Raw genomic sequence first — 13,868 nt, 5'->3', positions numbered from 1 at the left:
CTTATTAATGTGAACACTGGAGGATAATTTGGACTTCTTTGTCATGTCTATCAATTTCTTGTATTTATTTAACACATCCTGTAAATTGTCCTGACCTGCACACATGCTTTTACTACTTTCTTAAAGTATTTTAACTTCGAGCACATGCTTACCTTTTTCCACAGCTATAAATGTTATTTCCTGTGTTGTTTTCCCACTATGCAGTGCTTGGGGTAAAGAAACATTTCTTAAAAGGGCAGAAAGACTTTAAACATCTATTAGTTGTTAAAAGTATTCAGAGAACTTAAGACACCACCCAATTATGTTTTTTCTTTCATTTTTTAATCGGACAAAATCAGGCATCAGTCCCACTAAAGTAGGCTATTAGTACAGCTAGAGTAGTTACACTACATTATTATTAGGCTACAGGTAAGATCACAGTGCATTGGCGATTATCTTTTTTTTTAACCATCATTACATATAACAATATATAGCACAAATCTAAAACACAAAATATCCTGTCTTAACAAAAAACCAACACCCCCAATTACTATTCCCTGTGGTAAAGTGAGGCTACTACTTGCTGTGAATAAAGTCCAAAAAACATAATGATAACAAAGGAGATTAAATACTTACTACAGCAACAAACAAGAACAGAAACAAAAAAAAGGGGTAATATTAAGTATTAAGTCGTCCATGACAGCGACGATAACAAACCAGGACCGCGCTAGCACAAACAAACGGCAGGTATTTGGAAGAGATGGATGGAGAGCGGCTCATGTAAATTCGCTGCTCTGCCAGAGATTTTGTACTGTCTATAAGTAAATAAAATACATAAGTTACGATGTTTCTTTCTACGGCACAAATCTTGCACAAACAAACTGTGCCGGCTTGGAGCAATTTGGACAGTATGGGGTTCAGAGTGATGTCACTGCTCCCGAAAACATTTGTTATATCTAAGGAATAGAAAATGTTACAGTGTTTGTTTTAACAGCACATATGAACGGCAGCGTTTTGGAGCGATTTGAGCAAAATGGGGTGGAGAGTGATGTCACCGACCCAACACAAACGTTTGTTTTTGTGGCACAAATCAGCACAAACGAATGACATAGTTTTGGTGATTATTTAATTTCATTTAGTGCCAACTTCATGTTGGTTTGAGTATTTCAGAAACGGCTGATCTCCTGGAATTTTCACACACAACAGTCTCTAGAGTTTATACAGAATGGTGCAAAAAACAAAAAAACACTGCGTGAGTGACAGTTCTGTGGGTGGAAACGCCTTGTTGATAAGGTCAGAGGAAAATGGCCAGACTGGTTCAAGCTGCCAGGAAGGATATAGTAACTCAAACAATCACTCTTTACAACCATAGGGAGCAGAAAAGCATCTCAGCATGCACAAAACATTAAACTTTGAGGTGGATGGGCTACAACAGCAGAGGACCACATCAGGTTCCACTCCTGTCAGCCAAGAACAGGAGTCTGAGGTACAGATGGGTAATGATTACTTTTTTTCAGTGTGAATGCACTGATGTTTTGGCAGACAATCCAGGTGATCAAAACCCTTCCCACATTGTGAGCATTGATAGGGCTTCTCTCCTTGCTCTCCTGTGTGAATGCTCTGGTGGCGTTTGAGATTACTCTGGCGATCAAAACCCTTCCCACATTGTGAGCATCGATAGGGCTTCTCTCCTGTGTGAATGCTCTGATGTGTTCTGAGAATATCCAGGCGATTAAAACTCCTCTCACAATGTAAGCAGGGATACGGCTTCTTTCCTGTGTGAATATGTTGGTGTTGTTGAAGATTACTCTGTTGTGTAAAACTCTTCCCACACTGTAAACAATAATACGGTTTCTCTCCTGTATGAATACGCTGATGTTTTCGGAGATTACTCGGATGAATAAAACTCTTTCCACACTCTGAGCAGTGATATGGCTTCTCTCCTGTGTGAATGCGCTTGTGTAGCTGTAGTGCACTGTGTTCAGTAAAACTCTTTCCACACTCTGAGCAGTGATAAGGCTTCTCTCCTGTGTGAATACGCTGGTGTCGTTGTAGAGAACTCGGATGAGTAAAACTCTTTCCACACTCTGAGCAGTGGTGAATATCTTTCGGAAATGTGTTAGGACTTAGAGTACCAGATGATGCTTGCTGATTACTGGTGCCTTTTGTGGACATCTGAATCTCTCCTGATTTCTGAAGTCTCACATACTCCTCGTGGTGGCGTCTCCGCATGTGTTTGTCGAAGTAAAGTTGAGAAGTATAGGAACGTGGACACAAGGAGCAGGAGACAACTTGTAACAGAGAGTTATTTACTTCTGGAACAGTGAAAAAAAAACAATATTAATATAAAATGCAGCTAAATAAAACTATCATTAGGAAATATCCCAATATAAAGAGTACAAAAATGATTTTAAGTTTGATTTTAAATGATTTTACATTCATTCATCTTCAGTAAGTGTTTTATCCTGGCGGTGGATCCAGAGTCTATTTTGGCAACACTGGGGGTGAAATGAGAATGGGACTAATTCATGGTACTAATATAGAGTCTGCACTCAAGGTGCAGGCTCTATATTAGTACCGAGAATAAAGAGGACTACAGCTGGTAAAAAGTTATGGAACTGCCTTCCAATCAGTGTTCATTAGTCAATTAGAGTTAGGTCTAGGCTGAAAACCTATTTGTTTAGTCAAGCCTTTTGTTAATAGCGTTTCTCTTAGGTAAAAATACAGATCTGGAGGGTTCATGGGCCGTTCTGGTAAACTGGGATATTTGGATGCTGTCACCCCCCACACCCCACTGTAGTCTTGCCCCAACACATTAACCTTAACCCTGCGCACAATGTATATTTTCTTAAACTACTATATACACCTCATAATCTGTTTCTGTCTTTCTCTCTCTCTCTCCCTCTATGTTGAGCTACAAATGAAATGTCTGTCCTCCATACCTGCCTGGTTCATTCTGATGCTCTAATGAAATCGAAAATTATATTTACATAGGTAGAACTGTAATATTTTTCAGAATTATGGGTTTTTTCGTGAATGGCATTTTGTTTAAAAAACAATCGTATAAACGATTATTGAATAAACCATTCGTATCCAGTTTGATAAATGAGACCCATTGTTGTGGATTTTTGCCAGACTCAGCATTATTATCTATAGTGGCACAATTCAAGATGGCATCAATTCATATGTCACATACAGTTAGGTCCATATATATTTGGACACAGACTCAAGTTTTTGGCTGTTTACCAAAACATATTCAAGTTACAGTTAAATAATTAATATGGACTTAAAGTTCAGTCTCTCATCTTTAATTTAAATGTATTCACATCCACATTGGAGGAAGGGTTTATGAATTACAACTCTTTAATATGTAGCCCCCTTTTTTTCAAGGGACCAAAAGTAATTGGACATTTGACTCAAAAGCTGTTTCATGGACAGGTGTATATCGTATTCCCTCATTATTTCTTCATCAATTAAGCAGGTAAAAGGTCTGGAGTTGATTCCAGGTGTGGCATTCACATTTGGAAGCTGTTGCTGTGAACCCACAGCATGCGGTCAAAGGAGCTCTCAATGCAAGTGAAACAGGCCATCCTTAGGCTGCAAAATTTTTTAAAAATCCATCAGAGAGATAGCAGGAACATTAGAAGTGGCCAAATCAACAGTTTGGTACATTCAGAGAAAAAAAAAAGATTGCACTGGAAAGCTCTGCAACACAAAAAGCCTGGACAACCAAGGAAGACAACAGTGGTGGATGATCGCAGGATCTTACCCATGGTAAAGAAAAACCCCTTCACAACATCCAGCCAAATGAACACTATCCAGGAGGTAGGCATATCATCATTAAGTCTACCATAAAGAGAAGACTTCATAAGAGCAAATACAGAGGGTTCACCATAAGGTACAAACCATTTATAAGCCTCAAGAATAGAAAGGCCAGATTAGACTTTGCAAAAAAAACAAAAAAAACAAAAAAAAACAAAAAAAAAACAAACAAAAAAAACCCCATCTGAAAAAAAATCTAGACACGTTCTGGAAAAGCATTCTTTGGACAGATGAAACAGATCAACCTGTACCAGAACGACGGGAAGAAAAAAGTATGGAGAAGGCTTGGAACGGCTCATGATCCGCAGCATACCACATCATCTGTAAAACGCGCTCATATTCTCAGAACAAGCCTAGTTAATCGTTGGCAATCCAGAGTCAAGACCAGGGAGCAGACAAGCAGGCTAATTGTTTGCTAACAGTCTAACCGACTGTCTAGCTGCACCTAGGTTCCACAATATCGAGACTGTGTCTGTTCCCCGAACTAAACAAAAATGTACACTTTTCCAGAAAGTTTGTTTTAGTAACCTAAGTAACATAAAATTAGATCATACTGAATGCCTTTGAACTGAAGCTAGGACTGTTAAATATTAGATCTCTTGCGTCTAAAGCACTTATTGTTAATGAAATCATTACTGATCAGTAGTTTAATATAATGTGTTTAACAGAAATATGGATTAAAGCAAATGAGTACACCACACTAAATGAAGCCAGTCCTCCTGGATACAGTTATATACATCAGCCTCATCTGACTGGCAGAGGAGGAGGAGTCACTCTCATTTATAATGATAATCTATTCGACAAGTTCTTTATACTAGCATACATATATTTACCCCCAGGGTCATATTCTGAATTCCTTGGTATGTTTGTAGATTTCATCTCAAACCTGGTTGTTTCTCGAGACAAAGCATTCATTATTGGAGACTTTAAGATTAATTTTGATAACCCAGAAGACCCTCTGAGAACAACGGTTGTGTCCATTCCAGATTCAGTAGGGGTCAATCAGAACATAATAGGACCCACTCATAACGGTGGTCACAGTCTTGACCCGATGTAAAAATTATGTATTGATCACAATATACGTATCTTATATAGCGCTTTTTAACCTTAGCAGTTCTACAAAGCGCTTTACACTGTTTCTCATTCACCTATTCACACTGACACACCAATGGCTACATAGCTTCCATGCAAGGCACTAGCCTGCCATCGGAAGCAACTTGCGGTTCAGCGTCTTGCCCAAGAACACTTCGGCATGTGGATTTGTGTGGGCCGGGGATCGAACCGCCAACCCTACGATTAGTGGACAACTCGCTGTACCACCTGAGCCACAGTCGCCCTATGCTATGCTCGTACCTACATAGGAATAACATTCATGAAATGTACTAGTCAGGATTTAGGCCACATGATAGCACAGAGATAGCACTGGTTAAAGTGGTAAATGATATACTACTGGCCTCTGATCAGGGTTGTGTCTCCTTGCTTGTGTTGCTTGACCTTAGTGCAGCTTTTAATACCATTGATCATACTATTCTCCTTGATAGACTAGAAAATGTTGTTGGCATTAAGGGAACGGCCCTCTCCTGCCTCAGGTCTTATTTGACCGATCGCCATCAGTTCGTAGATGGCGACTTCTCTATGCATACCGAGGTAAAGTTTGGTGTTCCGCAAGGTTCTTTTTTTCTTTATATATGCTACCTCTGAGTCAAATTATTCATAAACACGGACTTAGCTTCCACCGTTATGCTGATGATACACAGCTGTATGTTTCGCAAAGCCGGATGACAGACAGCAGCTTAAAGTTGAGGAATGTGTAAAGGACATTAGACACTGGATGCTTATTAACTTAATTTTTAGGTCTGTGTTAGCTTCTGACTCTCACTTTTCACTCACGCAAAGTGCATTGTCCTTAACCATTACAGGGCAATAAGCATACCTAATAATCTCTCCCTCTCTGTCCATCTCTCAACCTTTCTCTTTCTGTCAAGCTACACACGTTACTCCTGAGATACCAGTGATCCCAGGGTTAGGGTTAGGCTAACCCTAACCCTTCTGATCTCCGGACCTGCCTGATCCATCCTGATGTCCTACTTCTGGTTGGAGTTCTCATCAGGTGGAAGTCACATGCTGCTGCTGAGGATGTCCCCACATGGTGCAGCCTAAAGATCATTGAGATTGTTGAGGATGGTACCACTTAAAAACCATAAAGATGGCTTTGGATCTCAATTCATATGAACAGTTATGCTGTGATGGCCAGGACTACAATTGCTATAATAGCTTTAGGACTACAATTAGCACAAACAGATCTGCACTCAAGTCTCCATCAGTGAACAGTGGAGAAGTTCAACAAAACAGACTTTTCCTGGTTACACAACTGCACTATTTGAGAATGTAGTATTAGCACATTTATAGAAGGGGTGTATTTATTTATAATCGCACTATCCGGTGTCACCCAGATGAGGACGGGTTTCCTTTTGAGTCTGGTTCCTCTCAAGGTTTCTTCCTCATATCGTCTCAGGGTTTTCCTCACCACCGTTGCTTCTGGCTGCTCATTAGGGATACATTCATACATGTAAAATCTATATCCTGAATTTATATGTTTCTGTAAAGCTGCTTTAGGACAATGTCCACTGTTAAAAGCGCTATACAAATAAAACTGACCTGAATTTAAGTTTAACTTCCATAACCTCAATGTAAAGCTCTATAGAAGACAGGAAAAGTTCTGAAAGGTCAGACAATGTCACCAGGTTGAAGATGAGTAAAAGATGGCTAAGCAGTGTCACTAACACAAAAAAAAAATGTAAAAAACATCAGCACGCCCATCCTCTGTTAGGAGGGTATTTGTATTATTTTATAGTGAGTCATTCCATCAGGTCAATGTAAGGTTTAGAGACGTATCCGGTGTGCATCACGCTGCATCAGCTCTGGCAGTTAGTAGGAATTACAAAGGAACCAAGTTCTACCTCAGTATTTCTATGTTCCTGCTGAGAGAAACCTATTTTGATCTCCTCCCAAGCCAAGTGATTTGGACCCAATAATTCTACATTTTAAATGTAGGTTTACATATTATTACATTTTAAAACCAAATAATTTATTATAAAATCACTAGTTTGGACTTCACCATTTGCAGAGCACTTTTGGTTCCAGAGGTATGCAAATGTAGGGCCCTGATCTTTGGGATATTCCTCTTCATACCACATCAAGAGCTCCTGTCCTGGGTCGATGGGCCGACAACAACGGTACAGAATTTCCCCTCGATACTGAAACGCCACAAGATTCTGCTCTTCATCATTATGAGCACAATTCACAAACCTAAGAGAACGAGGCAAAGTGGCAGAAAGTGTTAAATAGAAAAAGAAAGAAAAAAAGTTCTCCAACAAATAAGGAACCATAAAATATAGTGTGTGTATAAATATAAAATTAATCCTCACCTCATCCAGTTAGCATACGTCTCTCTCTTAGCATCTATGTATTCTTCACGCTGCCTGCTCCTGTATATCTGCATAAAAATTTTTTTACATGTATTTTATCTATTTAGAAATGTATATATTATTCATCAAATTACACAACCCATATAGGAAGAAGAATATCCCACCCAAATATCATTCTACTGAACATTATAGAGGCAAATCTAATATTTAGCTCGACAGCTATAACATTTATAAAACACAGTACAGTACATGACCAAAAGCATGCGTGTTGCAGGAGAATAGAAGGGGCAGAAGTGTTGTTTTGAAATAAAATGGGGGTTTTCCCCATCTATGGCATTCTCTATGCTTTTGCAGATAGGATTAAAGTCTAAAAATGGTGAAAGTGTGGGGAAATTTTTCTTTTTTGACCAATCCAGATCCTTTCCTTTAAATAAACTGGCTTTTTTTTTCTACCAGCACTGTTTCTGTGTTTAGTCTAAACACTCATGTCTCGTTATAGTCTAAGTGAGTAATCTAAATAAAAACGACATTCCCAACTCCATCTGGATCCCAGTTTCAGAGTTTCAGGGTGATATGAGAACAACATTATCCACACAAATTTTCTATTAAACTCAGTTTACATAGTACTTTTAATAACAGACATTGTCACAAAGCAGTTTCACAAAAATCTGGATATACAGCTATTGTTATGAAAATGATAAACATTGTTTTACAGCATTATTGTTATTTTTAGCAGTCTACTACAGTATATTAAAGTTCAAATTAAATAATGAATATGACCTCAAAGTGCAGACTTTCAGCTTTAATCTACAGGTTATTTACATCCAAACAGAACGTAGGAATTACAGCAGCTGAAAGTGATAACAACAACAACAACATGTCTCCACACATCATTGGCATGAAGAAACTGATAACAATTTCAATGACATTTCTCTACTGGTGGCATTCTGCTGCGTAAAAAACGCTTACTGTGACTTTACTGAAACTAAACTGGAGAGAGAAAATAATCTTAACCCCCACCAAGTCTTCAGTAGTGTACTGCATTATATCTAACACAGAGGACATTTAATATTTATAATACATTTATAATAACTCACCACCCAAGAGTAGCTGCTGTTCATGGCGTCCTCTCTGTCTACCAGCTCTCCCTGGTACGGTCCAAAGTGTGCACCAATTGGAACAGTCTCTCCCATATTAAACACTCCCAGACCTGCATCAGGAATACCGGACTTCCGAACCTCTAGTCCAGGAGGAAGAGTCTGTCTGGCTCGGTCAACAACCCCCATGGGAACAGGGCTATCAGGGATGAAGAGTGCTGGACCGTGAACCTCACACTTGTTGAAGAAGAACGATTTGCAGACCTCACAGTCTGGATGGAGAGAACACAACAAGGAGAAGAAATGATGACTAAAATTAATTTGCACTGAAATACTATTAAAACACGAGGAGTTGCAAATGAAACACCGGATGCCTGCAGATCTACTTTAAGCTTTAGTCTGCAATCACGTGTTTTGGGTGTTTTCCCAACATGATCCAGATGTTTCAGGAGTGTCATGTGATAACAGAAACAGAGGTGCAAAATCCTATCAGGCAGAGAGAAAAACACTATTTTAGTGTATGTTGGTGGATGGGACAGCTTTGTCTGAACAGCATGAATGATAAAGTGTGTGTTGTTTAAACTGACATTTAACTCAGCTGAAATGTTTAGATTTATAAACAACCAGCTAGATCTCTTTATAGAATTACTACAAAATAAACATGAGGGTATAGTCGGGTCTACAATCTGCTCAATGTACACACAAACAGAAATACACAATAATATAGGGAATTTCTTTGATCAAATTCACCTACATACTGGAAGAAAATGATTAAATGGTGACACACATCACATCGATCCAGTAGCTGTTTTACCGAACTACACGTCTTTAGATGAAGAAAAAAAGAAGTTGTTTGTTTTACAACAAAAGCAGTAAATGGGCAATCTGCTGTAAATTGATTGGGCAGCGCTAATCTAGAGTTATAATATGTAAAATGTATTACAAATAAAATGGAATATTATTGAGTTTCTCTGACTCTGACCAATAACTGAAGTGATGATGAAAAATACAGATGCAGGGGCTCCATCCCAAACGACACTTAGTGCAGTAGATAGTGTGTAGTGATAATGAGTGGGAGTGGTACTGAGCTCCAGAGGGGCTTGGGGACTTACAGAGGAAGTCTTCAGTGTCAGATTCTTCCTCTTTAATGGAGAGAACTTCAGGCATGGTGTTGAAGGCGTGTCCATGGTTGTAGATGTTCAGCTGCAGCATCTCCTCCTTCTTCACACACACTTCTGTCCCTTCATCTAAACACTCTCTTTTCACATCCTCAGACAGCTAAAGATCAGAACATTTATTCAGAAATAAAAACCACATCAACACTGTTTGTAAGTCTGATTCTAATGGTGTAGGCTCTGGTGTCTGATCTGAAATATAGCTTCTTTTATTTCTCTGAGTGAGGTTCTGAGTGATTAGAAGAACAGCTTGTAGACTCACAGGGAAACAAGGCAGTAAAATATTAAAGACTGGTGAAACTTTAACATCATGTATTGACAGAAATGATCAGTAATCTTCACCTGTGAGTGAGCTGGATCAGGAGCCCAAGACTTTCTGAAAGAGTGCTGTCTGTCTCCTGCTGAACTCATGACAACATTTCTATTAAAAAAAAGAAAATAAGAGATGTTCAAGCTCTTTTTACACCTTCTAAACTCAACACGAGTTTACTTTGCTGTTACAGAGGTAAAGTTGGGTTTATATTGGACATTCGCGGCACATTCGAGCTTCTCTCTTCTATGTCTCAAGAAATAAACACACAAACAGGACAAAATGTGTATTTTCTTACTCTGGAGTGGACAAAGAACCAAGTGCCAAGAATGTCCAATATAAACCCAACTTTACCTCGGGTTTTGCAGTTCATATATTAAAAACATTTCAGAAATATAAAGATATTTTAGCTGCTACGTTTACACTCCTTGTTTTTTTTTTATTTTAGTTGCTATAAGCAGGGAGCAAACAATGGATTTTAGGATAAAGTAAGGTTATAATTAAATAGTGCCGCTAAAACAGAATTACAAATCTCTCCTCATTAGTTAAATAGTGCACTACATAGGGTGTAGACCGTCATTATTTCATCCCTAATGTAGTGCACTTAAACCGGAAATTACACATCAATTTGGGATTCGGCCACACAGCTTCCGTTTAACTTACCTCGGGTTTAAAAACAGAACGGAGTTTTAATTCCTCAAACACAGACAAAATAATCAGCTTTTATTTTTAAACTCGATCAAAGCTAACTGTAAAACTTTGTCAGAAATAATTTAATTTGGAGGTGATTAGTTCGGTGTAATAACTCAACTGCTCAGGAGATACCCGCTGCAGCTTTTTCTTCTTCCGTGATTTCTACTGGTCGGAGACGCAGCTGTTAGGCGCGTTACCGCCACCGCGTGGACTGGAGGATATAGTTCCAGGTTGGAGGAAGCTTATGCTATCAAACTTGCACCAATAATTTCCACTCATGGTTTTATTAGATCCTATTTATTATTCCAGTGGAGTTTATGACTTCTTCATGAATGCCAGCAGTGAGTCGTTAACCATGTCTTACCCAGATATACTGAGTCACCACAACCTCAATCTGAATCTTTAATAGTTAAAAGATTTTGTGTGCGCAAAAACAGCACCAAAGCATTCAATTCTGGTGATTTTGGGAGTATTTATTTATTTATTTTTATGAACATTTAATGTAACAGACATTAACATAAGAATGTGCTGCACATCATTTCATTAGTTTAATATTATATTTTAATTTACTGTAAAGCGCTTTGCTAAAATTTGTTTAAAGCTGCAGATTCTATATCTATGTTTGGAGTAAATAGCTACAAAAAAGAAAGGGGGGATTTAAGAAATGTTTCTCAATGCTATATTTGTTGTGTGATATTACAGCATGTCAATCATAATTGTTATTATTATTATTATTATTATTATTATACATATCAAATATAGATTTATAATCTGCGGCTTTAAACAACAATGGTGGTGGAAGGTGCACTTCCTAAACCTGACCACACGATGGCAGTCAAGATCCATCCAGAACAACCCACAGCGCCGCCTAAAACACATTTTATATTGATTTTATTCATCACCCTTTATTCTTTTTTTCTAATTATTAATATTAATAGTAGTAGTAGTAGTAGTAGTACAGTAGTATTCATATTAGCATATGATTTCAGAAAACTGTCAATCACACCTTCATGCTAACTCTGTACATGATGTCAATGGTTCACTGCTCCTCTCTCTCCATAGATACTTACAAGGACCCTCGATTTTAAGTCTTTTTTTTTTTTTTTTTTTTTTTTGCAAAAGCAGTTGATAGAATAATAATTATGTGCAGATGAAAGAAAAAAATGTATTAGGCTAAGCAAATGTTCTGAGTTGGGTTTTTCTCCTAGCAGCTTTTAACATGTATATGTATTTCATCAGCGCTGCTACGAGCTTATTTCTATTTTTCCTCCTAACACTAATATAGCCTTATTCGCTGTTTACTCAGCAAGGCTATAACTTTATTTTCAGTTCCTCTCCTAAATTTCAGTAACTTCCTCACTGAAACCTATAATCAGAATATCTCCAAAAGCTCAGGCCTAAGCCTAAGTCTCTACTCTAAATCATGTGTCTAGAACACAGGCTCTGAACTCTTATCTAACACATTTGGTTGTTTTATCTGCTCTAAAGCACCCACCTCAGCTCGTGCAGGCCACTTAATTAGCTGATGACTTGAATCAGGTGAGTTTGGTGCAGGTTCTAATTGAATATCCTCGGGAGTCACTAATATCTTTTTTATCGGTTCAACTCCAACTTCATCACCATCCCAAGAAAGTACTGCATGTTAGTTGTGTTCAGGGTCAGTATCTAAACTGATAGTCTATTCACATGCACTAGCACTACTACACTTCACCTTCAATATTTCCTTCTCTAATGTAGTGGGTTCATAATAAAACTGTCATATTTAATCATGAGCACCAAAAGTCATGTTTATTGTCATCACTGCTCCTGTGTAACTTAATGTGTTCTGTAGGAGGCCTCAACTATTTCACTCAAGAACATCCACAAATAGGGAAGATTACAGAGATATGTAATGTGTACATTATTACAGTAAAACAACAATTATCAAATATGAAAAGGAGAGAGAGAGAGAGATTTCTAGACCTCTGACCTGTACATGACATAATCAAAGATCTTATGGTTCACTGCCCCAATTTAAGTGTGTGTGAGAGAGAGATTGGAACCTCAATCTGGACTGCAGAATCTGTCATCGTCTTCAACAAACAGCTAAGACCCACCTCTTCCATGAACACCTAACCAACCCCTTAAAAAACAAACAAATAAATAAAAAATATTTACTCTGGAACTTACACCTCTACTCTGCACACTTTGCTTCTTCTGGAACTCAATTAATGGATCTTGTATGGTAGCACTACTTGTATTGTTCTCTGCTTGATATCGCTTTGCTTGTATTTTCTCATTTGTAAGTTGCTTTGGATAAAAGCGTCTGCTAAATGAATAAATGTAACAGGTGTGTCTGATTAGTGTTCTGGAGAAAGTGAACATGTCTGTGTGTTGGTTTGGACTTGTAGTTTGTGTCAGCCATGTTTGTAGTCTGAGGTGCATTCTGGGAAACAGGGTCGCTGGTTTGGTGTAACATGACACTGACACTTGAGAGTTTATTGTTCAATACTCAGAATTACTCTACATTACTATAATTAGCATCAAGCTGCACATGACATTTTATGAAATTAGTACTATGTTTTTGCTCATTTATTGCCATTTATTGGTACCTCATACAGTGAAATGGTTATTGAATTTTAATTATTTTTCTTTAAAAAATAATAAACATAAAAGCTGAGTTGTTAAAAATCTATTTGCTGTAGTTGGTAGCAATGATAGACTGTATCATAGTGCATTTGGTTTTACATGTGTAACTCATACAGTCAAAATGTTATTGAACTTTGATTGTTTTTCTTTAAAAAAATACAAAAATTTAACAGTTTTTAAAACTCTGTAGTTCCTAGTAATAAATTATTAAAAACTGAGATTTCAAATTCTATTTGCTGTACTTGAAAGCAATAATAAGCTGTATCATGAAATGTAATTATTTTTCTTAAAAAAATAAAAACCTTGATTATTTTCAAAATACAGTCCTCTTGAGAAGAAGAATGGAGTATAATATAGTGTGAATCATAAAAATTGAGTTTCATTTCTATTTGTTTACAGAAAAACTTTAGCAATAAAAACAGCATTTTGCTGTAGTTGCTAAGGGACCGTTTACGTGACAACGTTTTCAACTAAGAACGGAAAACTTTTCATGCTGTTTGATGCAACGGCGTTTCGGGGCCTGAAAACGCAAACTTTGGAAAATGGGTTTCAAAGTGCAAGTTTTTGAAAACGATGCCGTTATCATCTCTGTGTAAATGGACAAAAACGAGAATCTGTGAAAACGATGACGTCATGCGCACGCGTATTACGTGTTCAGTGTATAGACATGCGCGGGAGTACTTCAAAACAACGCGCAAGAGTCATTTAAAACCACAGGACTGTGTTTGTGCTTCTC

At 37.8% G+C, this 13,868-nt stretch overlaps 1 protein-coding gene across 2 annotated transcripts; it reads right to left on the bottom strand.

Moving 5' to 3' along the window:
- Positions 1 to 313: 313 nt before the first annotated feature.
- On the bottom strand, positions 314 to 10,853 carry LOC128600659 (histone-lysine N-methyltransferase PRDM9-like). 2 transcript variants are annotated; one of them, XM_053613298.1, is made up of 7 exons: positions 10,623 to 10,853; positions 9,844 to 9,922; positions 9,439 to 9,604; positions 8,327 to 8,598; positions 7,230 to 7,297; positions 6,920 to 7,110; positions 314 to 2,294 (listed from the first exon to the last, which is right to left on the bottom strand). In XM_053613298.1, the coding sequence occupies exons 2-7, from the start codon at positions 9,910 to 9,912 to the stop codon at positions 1,483 to 1,485; spliced, it is 1,578 nt and encodes a 525-aa protein (XP_053469273.1). In that variant the 5' UTR covers positions 9,913 to 9,922; positions 10,623 to 10,853; the 3' UTR covers positions 314 to 1,482. The 2 variants fall into 2 exon arrangements, with proteins under 2 accessions (XP_053469273.1, XP_053469272.1); XM_053613297.1 differs by lacking the exon at positions 10,623 to 10,853 and adding an exon at positions 10,475 to 10,621.
- Positions 10,854 to 13,868: the final 3,015 nt, after the last annotated feature.

Source organism: Ictalurus furcatus, chromosome 24, assembly GCF_023375685.1.
Source record: "Ictalurus furcatus strain D&B chromosome 24, Billie_1.0, whole genome shotgun sequence".
NCBI lineage: Eukaryota > Metazoa > Chordata > Actinopteri > Siluriformes > Ictaluridae > Ictalurus > Ictalurus furcatus.
Note: the sequence above shows the minus strand (reverse complement) of the source record. Positions and strands in the feature narration are given on the sequence as shown.